General features: G+C 40.3%; 1 protein-coding gene across 1 annotated transcript in view; it reads left to right on the forward strand.

Annotated features, from left to right (window-relative positions):
- Positions 1 to 24,186, forward strand: part of ranbp9 (RAN binding protein 9) — a 55,344-nt gene that overhangs the window by 19,782 nt on the left and 11,376 nt on the right. The window contains exons 3-9 of the mRNA XM_068001717.1: positions 593 to 645; positions 2,920 to 3,087; positions 7,256 to 7,278; positions 13,772 to 13,956; positions 15,607 to 15,719; positions 16,891 to 16,999; positions 17,578 to 17,774. Of these exons, the coding sequence (XP_067857818.1) occupies positions 593 to 645; positions 2,920 to 3,087; positions 7,256 to 7,278; positions 13,772 to 13,956; positions 15,607 to 15,719; positions 16,891 to 16,999; positions 17,578 to 17,774 (848 nt within the window). The remainder of the gene's footprint in view (positions 1 to 592; positions 646 to 2,919; positions 3,088 to 7,255; positions 7,279 to 13,771; positions 13,957 to 15,606; positions 15,720 to 16,890; positions 17,000 to 17,577; positions 17,775 to 24,186) is intronic.

Genomic DNA, 24,186 nt, shown 5'->3' on the forward strand with positions numbered 1-24,186 from the left:
AAAATCATCAAATATTGTCGCCTTTAACTCCAGTGTCTAAATTGACAGGGGCTTGCAATTCTCATTTGAAAACATTACATTTTCACTATGCAAAACTACTTCAGATAGTAGCAGTTGTGCTTGTCTTGGCTTCCAATGCTGAGGAACATGCCCTTATGGGTGGATTCTAAAGCACTGGTGTGTACAGATAAACTGCAATGCGTGCACAGTTACAAGTTTTAGTTTTCTGCCTGCACGTTTTTCCTAATGGCTACAGAAGGTCTGCATGGCAAATTGTGTGAAAGGGGCTGGCTAGAAAATATAGTGACCAACTGCTTTCTTGCTGCTGTGGTGATGATACCCCAAGAGACATGTTACTGGAGGCATCACTCCAAGTGGATACACTAGTACTGTCACCTTGCAGAGCTGCTGCCAAAATTGGCTGTCAGCAGCAGTACTATGTAAGGTGAATCAAGCTTCTCAGCATTGGAGTCACCCACAGGGTTTAATGCAATGATCTTAATGTCTAAAATTGTTTGTGCAGAAAACTTTGTGATCAACTAACAATGTAAATTTGATTGAATCAAGAAGCTTAAGAATGGTGTTGTTACAGGTACATGGGCATTGGGCTTTCTGCTCAAGGTGTCAACATGAACAGACTACCAGGTAGGTGCTTAATTTTGGATTGTATCTTAAAGGAACAGAATATATAAACACTTGCAAAGCTAAAAGGAAAATAGGAACACTGGAAACTTAAAATATACACAGCATGTTCGTCAGCATCTGAAAAGAGAAGAGTCAGGACCCGAAGGATGATCCTAATGTCCCTCTGGCTTACTGCTTCAACTCCTCACTCCTTATCTTTATTGACCTTACTCCTAACCTTTCCATCTTTTGACCTCAAGCGCTGCTCCAACCAAGTTCAATAGCAGACTTCAGGAACATTATCTTCCTGCTGGGAGCTCTAGCCTGAACATTGATTTCAGCAACTTTAGGTCATAGCCGCCTCCATTCATTGTTTTATTCTTTTCTGTCACCTTCTCCTGTGCACATCTTGCCATGTTTCACTCTGGAACTTTTTTTTAAAAACTCATCATTTTGTTTTTTTAATGCTTTTTCATAGCCTAGCAAGGATGACCTATGTACATCATTAGCGTTTAACCCCTTCCACCTTTTTTTCTTTTAAAAAAATATTATTTACAGGCTATTAAACTTACTAGCTACCTCTTTAATAATGGGTCATTGAACACATCAGTACTCTTCATTTCTCACTGTTCCCTCTTTGTTTTGCTTAATCCTGTTATAGAGATTCTGCTGTTCTGACAAATGATCTCTTTCTGAAATAGTAACCTGTTTTTTTTCTGGATGCTAATGTACTTGTACTTGTTGCCATCATTTTCTATAAGTATTGCAGTTTAATTCACAGGAGAAGCTGTTTCAAAATAGTTTTGTAGTTGAAGATCAGTATGACTCAACATGGCACTACAAGTAGCATCTTGTTGTTGTGCTCTTACATTATAAATTTGGCAGATTAATCATATTTTCAAAAAGATTTATACATTTCTTTGTTCAAACTTATTGAAGAGCCCTTGAAACACTCCTATCCTGCCATTTTGGATGTGGGTGAGTTGCAACAGCTGTGGCTGCCCTTTCCAGCATACTTGTGACATGACTCAATTTCCCCACAGCATATGGCTGTCACTGTACTACAGTAAGCTTAATGTTTATATGTCATATCTGACCCAAAGACTGCATGTTATTTATCCTCAGCGGTTATGAAGATAATTTTGTTTTTCCATTTCAGTAAGGTATATCTCTCTATTGAGTAGAATATTGGGATAGCTTTGGAATGCAAAACTTAATCTGTTTGAGTACACTTAATTTTACAAGGGTTATTGTTGATGCAAACATGTTACTGAAACTATATGTTTCATAAAAAAAAACCTATGGATTGAACTGTTTACAGTTTCTTATTGTGTTGATTTTGTTGCAACATAAAAATGTATTTAAGCAATCAGCATTATAATAAGGGGGTTAGGAGACATTACGTGCTTCCAAGTGCTAATTATTTTTCAAGATGCTGATGGACCTGATGTGTTTCCAGCAATTTGAAAATGCGATAAATCTAAATTAATATTTTTTTCATTTTTTAATAGTGATGCAGGAGCATATGGCACAGGGTCTTTTTTTTATTTTTTCACAATGAGAACCTCTCCACCTCTCCCATCTCCCTCTTCTGGTTTAAGACCCTCCTTAAAACCTGTCTCTTTGACTATCACTCCTTCTAATATTTCCTCCTTTGGTTCCATGTCGATTTTTGTCTGATTACGCTTTTATATGCTAAAGGCGCTATATAATTGCAAACATGGAGAGTACAGTCATGTGTGTTTGCCCTGATGCGCCCATAACCCCCTTTCCCCAGTCATCCTGTGTCTGTGCACACTTCCTGTCAACTTTTTTCATTTGTAAATTTCTCTGTCCCACATCCATAATGGTAACTATGTAACTATCATGCTGTAATTACACCCGTCTGTCACCTGAAAACTACACTTGGTCTCATCTCCCATGTGCAATGCCATGGGAGATTGACTAATTTATTTTGCAGCAGTAAATAAAACACTATGTTCTTTGTGTTTCTTTGCTTTGAAGTGTTTAATGTCTTGAGCTCACTATGATATTGATGACTACAAATGGGGTGGGGGGGGAGAGGGAATGATGGTAGTTGTCTTCTGTGAGAATTGATGGGAAGAACTGTTTTCAAAGAAATTGTCATCATTAGTTATGTGGGTCCTATGGCCAACTTATTCATTAATTGTTATAGAATCTATTGTGAAACTGCCATAATCCAGAGTATATAGCAAATATTCATGTTCAGCATTATTTCTAAATAAGAAAGAAATGTTCATTGTTTCTTTATTAATGTGGAACTTTCTGTTTTAGGCTGGGATAAGCATTCATATGGTTATCATGGGGATGATGGCCATTCATTCTGTTCCTCTGGGACTGGACAGCCCTATGGACCAACGTTTACAACTGGGGATGTAATTGGATGCTGTGTAAATCTGATCAATAATACCTGTTTCTACACAAAGAATGGTCACAGTTTAGGTATGAATTTACAGGGACTGAAGCTGATCAATGTAAGATTATAAATATTTGCTTGATAAAGTCATTGAAGTGGAAGTGAAATGTGTTTTTTCCATCTCCACATTTTAAACAGTTCACGAATTTTTAAAACTAATTCTGATTCTTGGCGATAAGTGTTTCCATCTATACTTTGAAGGAGAGATTTAGACATACTGCTAAGAAATGTTTAAAACTGAGATTAAAAATTCATTTTATGGAGTTGTATTAGTGCAGTGGAAGGATACAGGTGTACACCTTTGCTCTACTACCCCCACCCCCACACTCTTCCTTCTCTCTAGCTAGCTGTCAATCTCTGAGTCAGGGTGGTTTCCTGCACTGAGGAAAAATTGGTATCTGGTCAAATGCTGTCCTTGTACAGTTTTTTGGGCAGTTAGAGTGGCATCGTCAGAGATAGTGCAAACATGCTTTTGGTTCCCCATTAACATCTCTATTCCACTCCCCTTTCCTCGTGCTTGGTTTCACCCCTCTCCTTGTAGACTGCTCAAATGTCTTCCTGCAAGTGAGGAATGCTATAGAAATGCAAGTTGTTGTCTGCCTGAGTGACCAGTTGGGGAAGAGAAAAATAGTACATAGCCTAATAGCATAGAAACAAAGAAGAAGAGGATTGTTTTTTAGTTGTATTCAACGCTGTCACTTTTAGCCCCAGGTTTTAGAGTGAGTTTATTAACTTCATTTTATTTGGAGAAGGGGTGGATTTCACAATGAAGGAGTGTGCTTTCACTTCTTTGTATTTGCTCACATTAATGCTACTGGCTGATGTGGACTGAAATCTATGTTTGCTTAATTTTGTTTTTCAAATTCTTTAGCTCCTAATCTATGTTTCTGGAAGAAGAGATAGTGTTGTAATAAATCAAACATAAGAGCCTGGTGGTCAAATATCTCGATGCATGACCAGCATTTCCTCACTTAGCTTCAGAGCAGAGTGAGTAATTATATTGGCTTACGATACTAGGGAGTTGGATACCATCCGTCGTGGGAGGCTACCAAGGGAGTTGTGGGGAAGCATCATCTTGCAGCTGATTTAGAAGTGTGGTAGCCTGCTCATTTCATGGAGCCTTTCACTGCCAGTGGGTGTTCTCAATAAGTACTGAGCTGGGTCCTCTGAGATTGAGAATGGTCATGTTCCGAATGGTATTTTAGACTGCTGTCCAGAATAGCTGGATGAGGGAACGTGACAGAATATGTGGAGGAGGGTGCTCTTCTGGTCACAGCCCCTCCAGCTGTCTGGTATGGAGGGATGAAATTTGAAAGAGTTTATATGCTATGTCTTATATCTTGAGTTGGCCTTCGTGCATTTTGCCGCAGGTGGTGCTTAAGATATCCCCATTGTGCCAGGTTGGAGAAAAGGCTGATAGTCCTGGTGGAATCTTCAGGGCAGCACAGATCGTGCTCCAGGCTGAGTTGCAGTAACAATAGGGTGCTTGTGGCTCTCCATTCCTGTGGTGCTAGGGACTAGGACACAATCACTTGGGCCTTGGTTGGCTAGTAATAGTGTCAGAAATTTGGGAGGCTGGGTTTCTTTCCCTACTTTTTTTAGAATTTGATCTTGCTGCGGATTAATTCTAGTCTCTTGTGTAATATTATCTTAAAAATAACCAGAAGATGGTTTTAGCTTCTCAAGAGGTTCATTTAGAAATGTGTGTAAGCTGAATCTTCCTCCACAAGCCCAGTAAATTCTAATTCAGGCTTTAAATTATACCTGTTGAGACTTATGAGGATTATGGGGTAAGGACCATTTCCTTCTGAAGGCATCCACACTTCCTGGTGGGAAGTCTTTGACTTTTTTTTAAAAGCATCATCTTCAATTTTATTGTTCATTGATCTGTTTGAGGGATAATGTCAGATAACTGAAGCCAGTACAAGGGCTGTAACCTGCAGTCCTGATGCCATCACAACGTTTTTAAACTGTTGAACTCCACAACACTGCGATTTCTTTTTTTTTAAAAAGAAAGCTATATCCTAATCTTGGAATGAGATGACCTAAAGAGAAAGTATAAATTTCAAATGGTTAAACTTCATTTGAACTGAGACTGGGTTGTACACTTTTAACTTGTTCCCTTGTATTTATAATATGTACCATCTTTTAAACTATGTCTGACATTGGTCCAAATTTCTGCTCATAGCAATTATGGTTTAATGTAGTGGAAGAGTTATTGGTGGAAATGTAGGAAGCTGGCTTCTTGCAATTACCTTCCTGAAATGAACTCTTAATCTGGCATAAAAACAGAAAATGCTGGAAATACTCAGCAGGTCAGGCAGCACCTGGAAAGAGAAACAGTTAACGTTTCAGGTCGATGACCTGCTGAGTATTTCCAGCATTTTCTGTTTTTATGCCAGATTTCCAGCATCCGTGGTATTTTGCATTTGTCTTAATCTGGCATGTTTTAGAGCTACATTTTCATGGATTTACCCAGCCATCAATTCCACAAGGTTGGTGTTTATATTATGGTATACAGGCGATTGGAGGGAGACACATGCATTTCCCATCAGCTGCACATCAACGAAGTTCAAGTGTTACTCAAATATTTGCCTTTTATTAATAGAAATCCAAAGCTTGGGCTTTGTGAGCAGCTGAACCATACAGACCAAGAAGGTCCTTGGTTAATGCTGAATTAGCTGATGTGAGGTAGTTTTGTGGAGGCAGTGAGGGGGAAAGTTGCAATTTGCCTCAGTTTCCTTTATGAGAAAAGAAATGGCCAGTTCTCGCTCCTGATTGCTATTCAGTGGTCCCTGCTGTAAGTGCCTTTGAGGTCTGGTTTGGGCTTGGCTTTCATATCTCACCATGGTCAAACAGCCTGTTGAAACTTACTGCATAGACTCCTGCATGAAAAATGGCCACTTTGCACAAGGTACTGGCAGACAATCATGGGACCATACCCCACCAAAGAGTTGATGTCTACTGGGGACAAATTTGGAAGAATTTTTTAAAACTACTTTAAATTAATATAAATTATAAGATGTATAGTACACAATATTTTTTTAAAAATCTGCTTCAGTATTGGTTTTGAGCTATTTTACCTTTAAAGTGTTCTAACAGACCACTGCTAATGTTGCTGGATAGATATGTGTAATCTCATTGGCCTTTTTTCAAATTTTGTGTCCTCTGAGGTGAGACCGGGGGATAATTTTAACCCCAGGAATGGGTGGGTTGAGGGCAGTTGGGCAGTAAAAGTAGTTTGTTTTCAGAGCAGGACCACATCCCGGTTCGAACGTTCCCACTTCAGGGTAAACCAGGCACATTTGGATGCGTGCGCGCATCAAAAACCCGGAAGTCCCGTCCCCACTTAAAGCTGGCAGACCGATATTTAAAGGGGCAATGTACCTCATTGCGATAGTTGAGGCACTTAATTTTTTGTGTATTAGAAATGTCAAACAAATTTAACCTTATCTGTTCGGGTTTCCCATCGCTTCTGATTCACATCAGGTGAAAGCAGGCGAGAAGGGCCGGTTTCGTCAAATGAGTGGCTTTGTTGCACTGCTTGTGGGCCCGGAGGAGTAGGAGTGCTTCATCCAGGCCCTGGTGTGATCGGACCCCAGCGATCGGCTGCCACCACCACCACCACCACCCACCCCCCCACAACCCTGGTCTTCTCCAAGGCCCACCTGATGTCATCCACATTCTCCCTCTCTTCTCCCCCCCCCCCCCCCCCCACACCCCCGATTTCCTCTGCGGCCCACAATCGATCCCTCCTTCCCCCCCCTCTCCGATTCACGGCTTCTTTCCCTTCTGACAGGCAACCAGCCTGGCTGCCTGGCACATGGGAAACCCGAAGCACAAATACTTACCTTCTATTGAGTTGCAATCACAGGTTGCAACACGTTCTCTTGACTTCCGGGTTCCCCACGCGAATGCACGCGCTGGGTTTCCTGCTGCGAGCTAAAATCATGCCCCAGAGATCACAGTTGAAAATGGCAGACCCAATTAAATCAACACAATGAGCTGCACAAGAGAACTGAGTAAAAATTATAAGACTCCTGCAGCACTGATACTAGGTTACTAGTTTTCTTTTACCTGTGAGTGCTGCCTGCAGCAGTCATTGAGCAGTGAGGCTTTCACACTTGTATGGAAAAGTAGTAAGACACAAGAGGTCTAATGTTGCTTACATTTGATATTTTCTCTTTGCTACAGGTATTGCTTTCACAGACCTACCGGTAAGAATTCCTTTTACACTATTTTTCCTAAACTCTTATTGGTGTACGTTTTTTCAAAAGAAGTTTGAGCATGCGTGACTGAATAACTTTATAACCTTGTAATCTGCTTGAAGGGCGATTCCTGTTACAGCCAACTCTTAATTCAAATTTATATTTAAAATATTTTAAGCACCAAATTTTCACTTTGCTGTGTTTATGTTGCTTAATTTCAATTTTAGGTGATTTGCATTTGTTTTTTGGTGCAGAAAAATGACTTCAAGTTGTGGTCATGATTCAACATGCTTTTTGGGTCCCTTTGCCCCATTCTTGATTTACCATTCTGATGGGAATGGGTGGGCAGGGCAATTACCAAACATGAGTCACCATCATGGCTCTCAGGGAAAACTCAAACCTCAGTCCCATCCGGATTTAATTAATTCTTTGGAGCAGCAGTTTCGATACAAGGTCTCTGGCTGTCCTCTTTATGGGTGGGATTCTTCTGCCATCGAGAAGATCCTGCACAAGGCTTTTGATGTAAAGTGAAAGATAGTCACTGATCTGGCTTGCATTAATTTTCAGTTGCTCCACAGCTACAATCTTACTGAACTCTAACACAGTAAGTGTTCTTGGTGTGGCCATTTGACCCACCATCCATATAGGTGGCAAAACTACAAAACATCCTGTGCTGTTACAATTAATGGGGAGATTAATTAAGTATGCCAGTTTTACCCGTCATCACCTCTTGGAAGTCAAACACAAGCTTCAGTATATCTAGAATACGCCATTCATGAAGTAAAGTCCTAGGCAGTTATTTCCAATGCTGATACCATTGGGTGATGAATTGCATCTAATCCTTGGTGAAAACCCATTCAGTCCAGATAATATATATCAGGCAGACAAACCTCTGGACTCTTAGAATTGGTGTGTTAAATCATGAATTGCCCACCACTATGCACTACTTTCATGCACCTCAGGTGAAGTATTAATGAATGTTTTTCTTGCTCATGCTATTTGTGAAAATGGATCATCTCCCTCAGCCAGGGTCCTTTTTAAAGATTTTGCTTTTGAGCAAGTGTGTGGTGATTCCCATTTAGCTGGAAAGAAAGGCTTTGTTGTGAACGGTATCTTACTTTCCTTCTGTTGTAGTCTGCTATCCTCGTTGATATTAGCAAGAAAATATTAATCTGTTTCATATTGATCTGTTTTGAAACAGTTTGTTTCCCACAAAGTTTGGGCAGTTTTTACTTAGTTGTGGCAAGTTTTTTGGCTTGTAAGAGCAGTTGATGATAACTCTTTGGATGCCTCTTCCAGCCCAATTTCAATGATGATGGCTTTACATAGAGTCTATAATGAGTGTCAAATCTGGTGAAATTAGATCCAAATGACTTCTCGGTTCACCACGTAAAAAGACCTAGAGTTCCATTTCTCTTGAAAAGAAGCCTTCCAGTAACATATTAAAGGTGGAATGGGGGAAACATTTCCATTGATAACAGAGAATATGAATGTCCTCTGCAACTGATGCACAAGATCTCTTGTGGTCTGGCACTGCCTGGTCCTCAATTACAAAACAAAAGGGCTATACTTAAGTATCAACGTGGCGCAGTGGCAGCGCACTCAGCTTTGAATCAGAAGGACATGGCTTCAAGCCCCACTCCATATACTCAAGGCTGACACTTCAGTGCAGTACTGAGGAAGTGCAGCATTGTCAGAGGTCCTGTCTTTTGGAAGAGATGTTAAACTGAGGCCCTGTCTGCCTGTTTAAATGGTAAAAGATCACATGGCACTGTTCAAAAAAAAAAAGTAGCAGGGGAGTAATCCAAATATCCTGGCCAGCTTTTATCCCTTAATCAACACTTCCAAAAACATTAACTAATGATTTATCTCATTGCTGTTCTTGGAACTTCTTGTGCGCATATCGAGCCTGTTACACAGGAGGAGGCCATTCAGCGGAATCAGCACAGGCCGGGGATGGGGCCTGGGCCTTCCCTGATCTGTTTGAGGGCCAGACTGTTCCACCCACTTCAGCTCGGCCCACCATTCCTGCTGGCACTGAGCTGGTAACCCCAGCATCCTGACTCTGGGTGGACTTGCTGATTTGACGTTTGTTGGCCGGGCACTCGTCGATAGTCGCCTCCGTCCCAACACAGGCAACGGGGCGAAACCGGGACTCACGCAGACTGCTGCCCCAGACTGGAGCTGTCTGCAGACGAATGAGGCAAATGGTATGTTGGCATTTATTGCACGGGGGTTGGAGTACAAGAGTGAGGAAGTCTTACTACATTTGTACAGGGATTTGGTGAGTCCTCACCTGGAGTACTGTGTACAGTTTTGGTCTCCTTATCTAAGGAAGGATATACTTTCTTTGAGGTGGTACAACGAAGGTTCACCTGATTAATTCCTGGGATGAGAGAGTTGTCCAATGAGGAGAGATTGAGTAGAATGGGCCTATACTCTTTGGAGTTTAGAAGAATGAGAGGTGATCTCATTGAATCATATAAGATTCTGAGGGGGCTTGACAGGGTAGATGCTGAGAGGCTGTTTCCCCCTGGCTGGAGAGTCTAGAACTAGGGGGCATAGTCTCAGGATAAGGGGTCGGCCATTTCAGACTAAGATGAGGAGGAATTTCTTCACTCAGAGGGTTGTGAATCTTTGGAATTCTCTACCCCAGAGGGCTGTGGATGCTCAGTCATTGAGTATATTCAAGAGTGAGATGGATAGATTTTTGGACTCTAGGGGAATCGAGGGATATGGGGATCAGGCAGGAAAGTGGAGTTGAGGTTGAAGATCAGCCATGATCTGATTGAATGGCGGAGCAGGCTCGAGGGGCCGAATAGCCTGCTCCTATTTCTTATCATCTTATATTGGCTGCTACTTTTCGTCAACAAAACTACAATTCAAAATGCCAGTTCATTGGCTATGAAGTGTTTTGAGATGTGCTATATAAATTCAAGTTTGTTCTTTCTTAACCCAACCTGCTCCAGTAGCGGTATTCACACTGCTGGTACAAGTGCCTACATTGTCTGACGTTCCTTGGACTCAATAAAGAGGTACAATTCATCAAAGATTCTTTTTCCACATCATAGGATCCACAAATGTCAAGTTCAAAAAAAGTTGACAACACCATAAGGGATTTTTTACCAGTATCTGATCCTGTTTAATTTTACAGCTTTCAGATAGAAAGCTTCGAGTCTGTATCTTCAACCATTCAAGATTGACTATGCTTGTAGAAGAATCGACACTGTTACGCTCAGTACAACATTACAGGTTGTTCCCATTTGTGCAAATTTTGAGCTCTACCAACCAGTATAAATCGTAGACACAAAGACCAGTATCGGCAAAACTACTGCACCACTGGCTGAAGTGGATGATTATTGTGATCAGTGGATTTGATAACTTGAAGGCTTCCCTTGGGGGAATATTTGAAGGAGGAAAGAGAACAGTACAAATTGTGGTGTGGTGGGACCTAGTTGCATTTCTTTTGAGGGTTGGAATACCTTTCTGGAATCTCCGTTTGGCCTTTAACCATAATAGCTGAGTTTTCAGGATTCTTTCTCCATTTCCAAATGGACAGTTAGTAAATAATTTGGGAGGATTTAGGTCTATGCTCGGTCCCATTTCCTACAGTCCTTTCTCAGCTGCACTCATTCCATCATCTTCTGAAGGCACTGCTATTCAACTGGAAGACACACATGCCACTCCTTCTCATTACTTCAGTGTTGGGTCACACTGACTTCCAGCTGATGCCCATCATGTGTGTTGTAAAAACATCCATCCTTCTTTTCTGTGTCCTGGTCTGGCCCTGTGCACCATACAGTAGTGCCAGTTGGATGTTAATCTTGCATACTGATTTTATCATGGGATATGATGAGTCTTTTCTCCAGTTTCCATACTCTGCCATAAAATGCTGCAGGTATGTAGCCTTTCATCTTTTTTCTTATGTGCCCAGTAAACAGGAAATACAGATTCCCAAGTATATCATTCACCACTTCCAACTCCTTGTTGAAAGTGTCCACTATTAAGAAAAAGTGTGGAAAGAAAGGGCCATTTAAGCTCACACCACTGGTATTTTAGTTTGCCCAACCTTGCATTCAGCTCCATTTTGAAGGCCGAAAAACTTAACACATCAGGTAGTGGAAATAAAGGAAAGTAGAGTCAAACAGTTTTTTCACACTTCTGAATAAAGAAGAAATTTTGTGTAATGTATACCTGTCTTTGAAATTTTTCACTAATTTTAAATTTATCTCATGATCCCATTAGCCCGACTTACCTTGAAATAATATTCTGGGTTCACCTCAGTACTTTTATATACATTAATGAGGCATTGAACTATGAGACAAGAGTGTGTTTATTGACATTCCCTTTCCTTTTGGGACGTATTCATTTGTATCTGGAGGCTGAAATAGTCATCTAACATAACCTACCTTTTAGTGAGTGCTTCATTCATTGTACAGAACAATATAAAATAGTGGAAAGAGCAGGGAAATAGGATTGAGTAGATGGGTTCAGTTGAAGAGGTGCAATGGACTAAATGGGTAATTTTGGTGCTATAATTTCCATGATTCTGTTTAAATGGAACTGGGTAGGTATTTGTGAGAGTGCACCATTTTGCGTGGCTGTTTCTTGGATTAGAATATTTGGAGCTTTTAATGTAAACACTTAAATTTGAGGGAGGTTGGGGGGAATCCCTTGTAGCAGCCCCGCAGGTTGCTTCCAAGAAGAATGGGAGATTACAGTTTCTGATTGCAGTACGTAAGTAGAGTGGTGCAATGGGGGACGGGGAGGATCGCTGAGAATTACTGTTAAGGGAACCTGCCCTTGTATCTTTCTCCATGTAACATTCCTATCCTAATATATGTAACGATTAAAGAAAACAATAAAGAAGGTATGGTGATCGACAGATGTGAACACTTTGAGGGCTATCATAGTACTTCCACACTGAAGTTAAACCTGTTGATTACATATTTCACAGTAGTGTAAATATAGTAATATTCTGTGTCTACTTGTGAATTAATTATTTTCACAATGAACCCCTATATTAGTCTTGCTGGATAACATACTAAGGGTGAAACAAAGCTCAGAATTGTACTACTTGCTGCTTCCTTTTCTTTGAATTCAGCATCTGATTTTTCCAGTAATCACGTATCCTGGACTCCAAGCTAGAAGGTCACATTCTGCAAGTCTGTGGTTTATGACCTGCAGACTCCATTTGGAGGTTGTGTTGGAACCTTGGAATTCAGGTGTAGATTTTACAAGTTTGTGCCCCCTCTCACCAGCCCCCTTCCCCAGGCCAAGCTTCATGCATTGGGAGCTCTAATTGGCACATTGGGCATGGAGGTTAGTGCATCTGTTTTGCACTGTTCCCCAACATGGGCCCCCCTCCCCATGATTTTTTCCCCCCATTAAAATTAATGGACGTAAAACCAAGCGGACTGCTAAGTCAGCATCATAATGCCAATGCCCAACCTTATGGTTAGAGCTCCCAGTGCACAAAGTTCTGCACCGGGAGTGCTAATTTGTAAAATCTGTGTCTCAATTCTTTGGAGGAGAAACAAAAGTGTTACGAATCTCGTGATTTGGCCATATAGAAGGGGTGGAAAAGAAGTTTTCGGCACATGAGCAGCAGATGAAGGGAAAAGCTGCACCTCAAGTGACCACATGTCCCAGTCATTTAATCTCTTAAGCACTAAGTGGATGCGGAAGCATATGGGTACCTCATTGGGCTCTGTATAGAGATGACTTATTACTGAGCTATTTTGGGGGAAAAATTGGCTTTTCTGTCTGTTTCTTCCACTGGGACTTTTGAGTGCCCCATACCACTCCAGAATCAGCCAATTCAAAAGTATAATTGTGATAGGGTGAAGTGATGCTTTCATCCAAGGTAGAATGTTTTGGGCTAGTGTACTCTGGAGCTCAGCTTAGAAGTGACTGAAGTTCTTCCCAATTCTAGGCATCTTTTGGCACCTGCATTTGGAGCTGTCTGTCTGCACGTTAGATCTCTGTGCTGTAACTGCCAGGCTGTGGTACCAATTTTTTTTTCCCCCTTGGATCTTTTATCATTTTTATTAAAAAAAATTTTTGTTACAATTCCAAAATTACTGTCTGTGTATCACTGCAGCTCAGAACCCCCCCCTTCTTCCCCCCCCCCCCCTCCAAAAATCGTGGTGTGCATTTTTACAGAGATCTATTTATTCTACAGTCGTGTCCAGTGTTTGTGATTTTTAAAATTATGCAATATTGTCCTTGCTTAAATAGTATACAGTGATTTAATTGTTGGGGCAGGAGGAGGAAATATTGCTGAACACTTGTTGAAACTTCTGTAATGGGAGAGCAGAAGTTTGCAAGTTTGATTCATCAGGATAAATCTTTGCAGTGATAAAATTCCTCTGTTTTAAAGCCATTTTCAGCTGCAAAACTTTGCCTCATAATTAATATAAAATCATTGTCTACTGGGAAACAACTGGACTGCTTGAAGAGTCTAAAGCTTGCAAAGTGACTTTTTTTTTCTCTTGTTCAGCCAAATTTATATCCCACAGTTGGACTGCAGACACCAGGGGAGGTGATAGATGCTAATTTTGGACAGCATCCATTTGTTTTTGATATAGAGGACTACATGCGAGAATGGAGATCTAAAATTCAGACCCAGATTGAAAGATTCCCTGTAGGAGATCGAGAAGGGGAATGGCAGACAATGATTCAAAAGTAGGTGACACATTGTCTGTTATCTACAGTAGCATTTTTAAATTTCAAATATTTAAAGGAGTTTTCTTTCCTGTGACTTAATTCTGATCTAGATTTAAAAGATGGATGGGTGTCTTCTTGCATCTAGTTAAATACAACTGGCATTTCTTGATGTTAAATGCTACAAAGTATATGGTCATAGTGACTGTAAAAGATGTTCAGCTGAATGCTGCACTTTCAAACCTTTACAGTCCTTCCCTATTTGAGTTTATCCACTTAATACAGTTCCAGTAAATGACATTAACTGACCCTGTCAGAGCCCATATCAAATAAAATGTAGTCCCGCAGCCCTCAAAATATAACAAAACTGTATTTCTGGGGCAGGCAATTCATTTGAAATTGTAAGAAACCCTCCTCCTCTCCTATCCAAAGGAATCTTTCTTTTTCTCTCGTTTTCTTTCTCTCACTCTCTTTTTTCACCTCCCCATGGTTTACAAAGCTATATCAAAAAAAAAGTTGTTTTGGTTGCAGCTAAGAATAGCTCAGTGCTGTTGCATTGGCTCAGAGAATGGAGTGTAAGTTTAATTAAAGGACAGTCTTGTGCTTTGGGTTACCTATTTATTCTCCAGTTTAGTTTACATCCATTCCTTGTTGCTTAAAGCAGAACATTTTTCTTCCGACATTCTGCTAATTCATGTGCTCTTTCTCCGTCTCTACCATATGCGAGCACCCTTTTCCTCTTTCTCACGCATGCACCCATCTCTCCTGCAAATGCCTGCACTCCTACTGTCTGTATCCAGTGTGCGTACCCTTTTTCACGTACACTTTCTCACGTACACCCCCCCCACCCCGGATGTCCTTCAAAATACAATTTCTTGTCATTTTGGGTGCTTCATACTTAACACTTGGTAATGACCTTTTAATTCTCTAATACATACCACTTCTGTTATGATGTGAGGTTGAATCCTGAATGCAATCCCAAGCTTGAGTCAAGCTGTTGCTGGGCAGAATCAAATGCCTCCACTGTCACTTCTCCATCCCTGGTAGAGAAGTAGTATTTTTAAACAAACAATAAGTATGTAAATTAATTATTGTACTCTTTTCAAAATAAAATCTAAGGCCCACTGCTACCTTTTTAATTATAGATTTTTGTTGTTGGAGCAGATAACAGTTTCTGATTTAACTTCTGGCATCCTCTTGGTAGTCAGAGGTTGGTAACCACAGGTTACAAGATGCCATTTGTGCAAAGCAAAAGCTGGAGCAGCATAAATCGACCAGCAAGTTCTGAAGATTCACAACTCACGACATATCTCTTCTTCCCCTGAACTTGCTGGCCGATTTTCCTGGATGATTTGGCCCAGTGTCTGTCTTGTTCTATGGTGTGTGTGTGTGCTGTTTCGGAAAATATATTTACAAATGTCATAACTCTGTTGAAATCTGTGGGGAGAAAATTGTGTGTATGTGTGTGGGCTTGTAGGACTATTTCCATTGAGTTGTTTGGTAAGGGTTTCCTGTTATTGCACATGTACAGCCTGGTGTAATCATCTTTCTACTTACTGTCAGCCAGATACTATCCACTAGAATGTTTCAAAGTGCATTGTGTGGTACTATTGTAGTGAAATACTGCTGACTCTGGCTGCTGTGTAACCTTTTTTTAAATTCAATTTCTAGAATGGTTTCATCTTACTTAGTGCATCACGGTTATTGTGCCACAGCTGAAGCCTTTGCCAGATCCACAGGGCAGGCTTTCCAGGAGGAGCTAGCTTCCATTAAAAATAGACAAAGTGAGTGTAAATTTAACAATGTTTTGATTATGCTTGGTGACATTGTTTAAAATATCAGTTTTTTTTTTTAAAAATCCTTTTTATTGTGTTCCCTTCTGAATTTACTCAGCTTTTTCTTTCATGTAGATGGCCAAATGATGAGGAGGGTGGGACATGTAAAAATAAATATTTCAGAGGATGCCAAGCTTTGTGGCCCGGTGATGAGCATGTGAGAGATTGGTAGCATTCAGAGGGATCTCAACCAGTTAAGCAGATATGCTAAGGAATGATGGATGGATTTTTACCTAGATAAATGTAAGGTTATGCACATTGAAACCTTAAATGTGTGTGCATGATGGAGACGTTCATGAGGAAAGGAGGATTTGGTTGTGTTTACTGACAATGCACTGAAAGTATTCAGTCAACTTAAAGTTGCTAATTGTGTATTGGGATGTAGTTAAAGGTGTTTGATTTCATTTTGAAGCAAGTTATCTTAATGCATGACCACATCTGGGTTATTGTATGTTGCTTTGGGTATCCTACCTTCAAAGGGATATTTGATGCTTTAGGAAAGATTCAGAGACAAGTGATGATATACAACTAATGCTGTCCTGAAGACATTTTGTGCAAGCATGATGTGTCCATACTGTCAGTAGCCATGCAGTACTAGGTTAGCTTAGAAATGTGAATTCAAAATTCACAAAGTTGACTGACCAGTGTTAGTGAACTGAATGAATTTTAAAAAACTGGTAGACTACTCCAGTTGTACGTTACTGTTTAAGGTACTTTTAAATTTCTTTCTAAAATGTGAACTTGAAGAATATTAGTGTTCCACGTGATCTTATTCTTGCGACGAGTGTGTTGTGTGTAAGGAAACACAGCAGTGAGAGTGATAATCATGTAGGGGCAGAAAATATATTCACTCATAACTTTATTTTTGCTGTCATGAAATCCCATATTTGAGGTGGAGAAGGAGGCTTGAAATATTAAGTTATGCAGATGTAATAAAGATTAGGGTCAATGCAGATCTGATCTCCAAATACGATCCTATTCAGGTTTAGTGGCTCTCCTAACAATAACAAGTTAATGCTAAAACAACCATATTCTTAAGAACTTTGCAGAAGTGCACACTATTAGATATACCACTTTCGTCAGTGAAGATGGCCACAGTGAACTTGCATTTATTTTTTAGGAATTCAGAAACTGGTACTAGCTGGAAGAATGGGAGAAGCAATTGAAACAACACAGCAACTATATCCAGGTCTACTTGAAAGAAAACCCAACCTCCTCTTTATGTTAAAGTAAGCAGCTGTAAATTCCAAGGAAACTGCTTTCCTAGCAATGCTACACAACTGTTTCTGTGCTGCATGAAATTTTCATTTTGCATATTTTTGTCCCTTTGGCCTGTTAAATAAAGACTACTGAAATAGTGACCATATGTGGCACTTTTGTGTTAGCCACTGGGATCTGAGTTAAAGAAAAAAAGTGGTCTTTTCATTGTGCAGTATGTGTCAAAGCTAGAATTTCAATTAAATTATATTTGTTCTGTTTCATCCCTAAAAACAGATTCTCTCTGGTACCAAGATTACTTTGCCCTCGGTCAATAGTAATGTTTTAAACATTGTGGTAGTATATAGATTGGATCTTTCTTTGATTAAATATAACTGTACTGGAGAATGGAAGTAGATCTATTGATGTGGTAATTCTGTTTATTTAGCAGGGTAAGGGTTAACACAAGTACCATGATCCAGTGGTGGTAACTTTTTAAGCAACTGGATGCTAAAACAGAATTACAGCATAATGGGCTAGGAGTATAGGGATGTATGTTTTGCCATTCATGGAGTTTGAGAGATATTTGTTTTGTATTTTTTTTCCCTAGAGTCCGCCAGTTTATAGAAATGGTAAATGGGACAGATAGTGAAGTGCGGTGTCTAGGAGGCCGAAGTCCGAAGTCTCAAGACAGCTACCCGGGTAGCCCTAGAACCTTCAATAGTCCCAGCCTGAGTCCCAGCCATGGGAGCAATATCCACATCCTAGCAGCATGCAAAGGGAATGGTGCACACAGTCACTTTACAGGTAAATGGCTCGGAAAGAATCATCAGGAAATGTTAACTTTTTTTTTCTGCAGTATTCATTATTACAAGAACAAATTGCACAATGTTTCTTTGATAAAGACTGGAGTGTACACTAGGCTTATCTTGCTGAATCAACCATTATGCCCAAGGATGAACAGAATGTGAAATTAATATGGCAATTTAATTAAATTTATCTCTAAAAGCATTGTCTTTGGTTCTCTCGATAAGGCCACATAAGATTCTGGTCATTTGTAGCACCACTCCATGTGTTTATTTAGCCCTGGCACCATACCAAATGGGAGACATTGTAGCTCAGACCCTTGTTCAATTTGCAAACAGAACTCTTTTTCTGCCCCGTGATACTGCAAATGACTCCTGCTTGTCCAAAACAGTTACTGTGTTCCATTTTTTCCTTCTGCAGCACTTTGCTCCTGGAGCATTCTACCTGTGTAAAGCTTCAAACTAGCTTATAGTCATTTCTTTTTCTTGCAATTGAAAGGCTCAAAATCTTGGTTGTAGTTTAAGTCAGCAAATAAACTTCAAAATGTGCTTTGTAGGGCAGGATCAATTACAAGATCAATATTTTGTTGATGTCTAGAGCAAGTCGGTCACTCATCTTGTTCAGAACTGCAGCAGGAAACATTTAACTGCATGTTGCACAGAGCCAGATGCATGAGCACTCTTAGTCATGAAGGACACTTGATGGGTAAAAGGCTTGGGGTTCAAGTACTGAAGCTGTCTGAATGAAACACTGGTGTATGTGTCTCAAGAACTGTCTCTCCAAATAGCCCAAAGAAAGTGGACTACCATAATTTGTACAACTGGGAAGTTGCAGATGACTACATGGCAATTCATACCATTCTGTCATGGTTCATGAAAAATGTTTGAACATCAGACCAGTTTGTAAGGTCTGTGCTCCTGAATGGTAGCAGTACTTTAGTTTTTACAAGCTCATGATTCCCTCTTTTGAACCTCTGGCTACACATAACTTAAGCTAATCATCTTACAATAGTTGCACTAGTGGAATTGGTTTGATCCAGGAGAGTTGGTGAGTTTCATGCCCTAGAGGAAAGCCCTCCCTTGTTTAACATTTTTTTTGTGGATGGTGTTATCGTTTCATTGTTCATTCCACGTACAATGCTGTTGAGTTCCTCTTGGTTAAGAGATCGTCCTCTTTTTTTGAACATTTGCTTGTTTTCCATTGGGGTCTCATTTTCAAACACAGGACAGCAGTGTGGCTAGTGAATTGTACCTCTCACTGAGAGTTCTGCTTGCTATAGAGAAATACTTCTTGGCTATCAGAGTTTGCTGAACTGACTCTAAAACTGTTCGTCTGCAAAGATGTGCTCAAAATGGCAAAACCTCCTAAAAGTAGCAGTAGTGTAAGGCAAAAGAACGAGGAAATGGCACATCCTTTTCTTACAACCAAATAATGAAGGGAACTGTTAATGCTGCTACTTAATGTACTGATACACTGTCCTAAGCAAGGGACCAAATGCAAGCTTTGCCATTTTATCCCAATCCAGTCTTCTCTGATCATGATTCTAAATGAGCCTACAGTATTGGCACTTTGAGCAGTTCAAAATGTTAAGCAACTATGGAGTAGCTGCTTTTTTTTTTGTTTTACAGTTCTTTTTATCAAGTGAAACATATTTGGAACAATTTCCAATTTTACACCCGGTGTCTGGCGCATCCAGGTCAGCCTGATTTAGGAAAGTTCTCTTTACTCCAAAAATATACCTGCTCCCTAACCTTAGAAGAGCACTCCCTACTACACTAGCAATCCTGCAACCTCTAAGTAAAATTGTCAATAGGTGTTGCAGACCATTGTCCAGTAGAGCTAGATTGAGACTGCCCAAATTGATTTCATGTAGCACCCATGTGGCCTGCAGACAACAATTCTGTGACTATAGAGAGAGCACATGAAACAGGATTATTAGCATTCAAAGTGCCAAAACACAAATTGGGAATTTTACACTCGGCACAGATTGTGTGCCCCAGCTAGCCTCTGGTGATACGATCCACCTTTTGGTACTGATTCGTGCATGTATCAAAAACAAACTTTTAAATTTTTCCATAACTTGATCTGCATCTGCCAAAAGTTTTTAAATGATGTGTGAAATGCAATTGTCCATTCAAGGGGATCATCAAAATCAGTTTGACTGATTTTGTTCGTTGATAAATTCCCAGACTTTTGTGCGATAGTGAATCAAATTAAATAGTGAATTTAAAAAGAAAACCATTTCCTCCTGAATTTGAGAACCCCCCCCCCCCACCTCGAAATTACCCATTGTTTTCTTACCAAAATCAGATTCAGAGATGTATGGCATACGATGCTGACATCACGAATGCACGCATGCCTCTGGACACCATTTTTAGCAGGAAACGAAACTAAGATGTGCATTTTATTTAAAGGGACCTGGATTTTATCTTTAGGTGCTGCTGTATAGACTTTTTTATATTGCAGCAAAGATCAGTCTTTTATTCCTAGTTTGGTATGGGGTGAGGGCAGCAGTATACTTGACAGTTACCAGACTGATATTCTACTGAAGATTGAGGTCATCAATCAAAGGTTGACTTGGGTCACATAACAAGGCATTTTTTACTAAAAGCAAGATTGCAACTGTTCTCCTGTGCATAATTTTCAACATTTTTTATTATCCCACTGTCATAGTGGCAGGTAAGTGGCTGGAGCCAGAACAATATATATTAATTTCTTAGCTTTTTCTATTAATGTAAATTTTTAAATAAACTAACTGGAGTTAATTGAGAGGTTGATTGTGAGCCCTGTAAAAGTGATGCCTATGATCTGTGTTAATAATTGTGCATTGTCATTTACCTTAACTATGCCTTTTTTAAGTGCCAAACTCAAAACTAGCAAGATAGTGCTCAAAATAACTTTTCTTTACTGATATTTCTCCAAATGTAATCAGTTTTTAAGGTCCAGTTTCCCTACTGACTTTTCTCTTTAAGCACTAAAACCTCTTTTAAAAAAAAATGATTTTTACATTTTCAATAAAAACTGACAATGATGCTTATCCATTCACGATCACTCAGGATTATTTAGATAAAAATGCTTGTCATTGAAACATGATACTGGGACTTATCACATTTTGGCTGAGACCGCAAAGTATACTCATAAAGAGATGCTGCATTGTGTTTCCTGTATTATTATGGGCTAGCACAGTAAGTGCAATAAACCCAGACTGCCCTGCTAAACAAAATGTTGTGAGGTTTCAATTACTTCAATCAATGATGGTGGATTTGTTGGTCTCTCAGTACAAAGATATTATCAGACCCAATTATATTTAAATCCTGGACAGATTAGATTGATTCCTCAAAGTCCACTCAGCTCAGAGGTCCTGGCACTGCCCAGACAATCTCAATGAAGCAACTAGACAATCCCACTGAAGTAACTTTGGTGCGGTCAAGATCAATCCTACTGACATGCTAGTATCTGGGTCAGCGTATTTCAGGCTATTTTCAGGAGCGGATGGAGGGAGTTGGGGGGGACGATGCCTGGTGATAAACCTAGTTTCTCCTGGCAGCTTGAAGCAGAAGCATGGAAGATGTAGGGTGTGCCAACCCACAGACTGGATGGTTTCTCCTTTTCTGGACCTGAAGATCTCTGCATGCATTTCCTCTGTTTGCCATAATCCCATGAGTTGTTCAAAAGATACAAACACATGCAGAAAAAGTTATACTAATTGCCCTGCAAAGCATAGTAATGTTGGAGATCTTGGCAATAAGTGGAGGCAAGACCCTACTGCCTGGCAGGAAGTATTTCCTTTCTCAGTTTGGGGGTCAAATATTTCGTCCAAACAAAGACATTCAGGTTAATGGCTGGTTATTGAAAGATGACTTCAATCAGTGTTTCCTGTCATTGATATAGTTCATTGCAGTACTGAGGGAGTGCTGCATTGTTGGAGGTGCTGTGTCTGTCTTATGATATGTTAAACTGAGGCCCAGTCAACCTGCTCTGGTAGTAGTAAAAGATCCTATGGCATTATTTGAAGAAGAGCTGAAAGTTCTCCCAGTACCCAATATTCCTCTCTCGGCCAATAATACCATAAACAGATTATCTGGTCATTCGTTTATTCTGCTTGTGTGACCTTGCTGTTTTCAAAATGGCTGCCATATTTGCCTAATTTTACTGCATTTCTAAAGTAATTCACTGGTTGTGAAGCAGTTTGCTTTGCCCTGACTACATAAGGCATTGTATAAATGCAAGTTTGTTCTTTCTCGCAGGGTATCCACTAATAGAGCTTCTAATGTATTTGCTTCAGTGCTCTGCTCGGTTTGTTATATGTCATGTGATGTACAAATGTTGGAGATACTCAGAATATTTGGTTGGGTGACCCACTTTATATAAACTATTTCTAAATTATGCCTAGTGAGTCTCTGGTCCCCAATTGAAAAAGGAAAGACTTGCAATTATATAGCGCCTTTCATGACATCAGGACATCCCAAAGCGCTTTACAGCCAATGAAATACTTTGGAAGTGTAGTCATTGTTGTAATGTAGGAAATACGGCTGCCAATTTGCACACAAGGACCCGCAAACAGCACGTGATAACCAGTCAGTTGTTGGTTGAGGGATAAATATTGGTCAGGACACCAGGGAGACCTCGCCAGCTCTTCAAAATAGTACCATGGGATCTTTTACGCCCACTTGAGAGGGCAGATAGGGCCTCGGTCCAATGACTCATCCGTAAAATGGCACCTCCGACAGTGCAGCACTCTCTCTCAATACTGCACCGGAGTGTCAGCCTTAGATTTTGTGCTCAAGTCGCTGGAGTGGGACGAACTCACAACCTTTTGACTCAGAGGCGAGAATACTACCACTGAACTACAGCTGATGCCCTAGTGTCCAGTTGAGACCTTAATTTAACTCTTCACAAGTGAATGTACCTACTGCTCAATGCTTGACTTTAAGCAAAAGCTGCACTTTTGCTATTGTTATGGCTTGCAAAATAATAAATTAAAACTGCAAGTCCTTATTGTGGATCAGCCAGATTTGGAATTCTGGCATGGTAGTCCATGGGATTTGTCTGGAGTTCTACCTTGAGTCATTTTGCAGTTTGATTTGGTTCAAGAAATTGCCCCATTGTTTTACGTACTACTGCATAGTCAGAACTGGAAATTAGTTTCCGTTATGCAGATGCTCACATAATCCCACCGTACGTGTGTTGCAGAAAGCAATTCAGACAATCTTGACAGTTTTCTATGGTTAGAGACCAAGGCAAACTGGTGACTAAGCAGTGGATAACCAAATGGATCCTGCACTACTGGGGCCATAGACAGGAAATTCAGAATTATGTACATTCTATTAAAAAAAAAGCCACTTCCACAGTGCCAACTGGTGGCACATTTCCAGAGGTGGGCATGCTCACCTGGAAAATTTAGAATTTTTGTATTGCACTTCTTTTTCTTTCTTTGATTATTTAGTAAAAAAATTATCTGTATAGACTGGATCATTACTTTCTGCAAAAATTACCTCAATAACTGCTATCTTTCTGTTTTCTTTGTGCACCCCTTTGCAGGGGTGCTCTTTCCCTCTAGCCCTTTCCCCAAGTTCACAGGGATACTCTAACCTAACTGCACACCCTTCCAATAGTTCAGATGTACACTCTGTCCCTCTAATGAACCTTCTACTCCACCCCCTGTTGGGAAAAAGTACCCTGTCCCTTTAATACCCCAGTTCAGAGGCACGCTTTTTAGCCAACCTTCCCCCGCCCCCCATGTTCAGATACACATTCTCCATCCTTAATCTTGGTGCCAGTTCTAACCACAGTTTGTACTTGACATACTTGTTCTAGGATTGGACTTTGTTACAAATGGAAATTCCAGATTTATTGTGAGCAACGGTGATGTAGCTGGGACCAACAGTGAAAAGAACACAGCTGCCTTAAGGCAGCAAATCAGCTGTTGCTGCCATGCAATTACGCTTCAACAGCTGATTTGTCAACCCAGGGGACAGAAAGTGTTTGGATTTACGTAAACTGCATACGCCACTGACTGCTGCCTCCTTGCAAGCAGATTCAATATTATTCCACCTGTTCTGCAGCTGCCTTCTGGGCATCTCTGTTAGGTTTCATTTGATAACATATACAAGGTTGTCACATGGAGCAAGCCTCACTTGTTTGCTTAATATTACTGTCTAAGTTTAGCTACAGTGCATGACCAACACCATTGACAGATTGGCCTGATGACTAGTATTATAGCTCCTTCCCCCCCAAAATTTGCTTTTTAGTACACTGTTGAGAATGTGCAGAGCATGTAACGTGATATGTTGCCTACCTGCTATGATCCTTATTCTTTGGGCATGCCACAATCCTAAATCAGAACACAGATCTGTTCGTATCAGTAACTTGAGATACTTCAAATTAATGGGATAATGGATTTCAACATTAT

This window comes from Heptranchias perlo, chromosome 2 (assembly GCF_035084215.1).
Source record: "Heptranchias perlo isolate sHepPer1 chromosome 2, sHepPer1.hap1, whole genome shotgun sequence".
Classification (NCBI taxonomy): Eukaryota; Metazoa; Chordata; class Chondrichthyes; order Hexanchiformes; family Hexanchidae; genus Heptranchias; species Heptranchias perlo.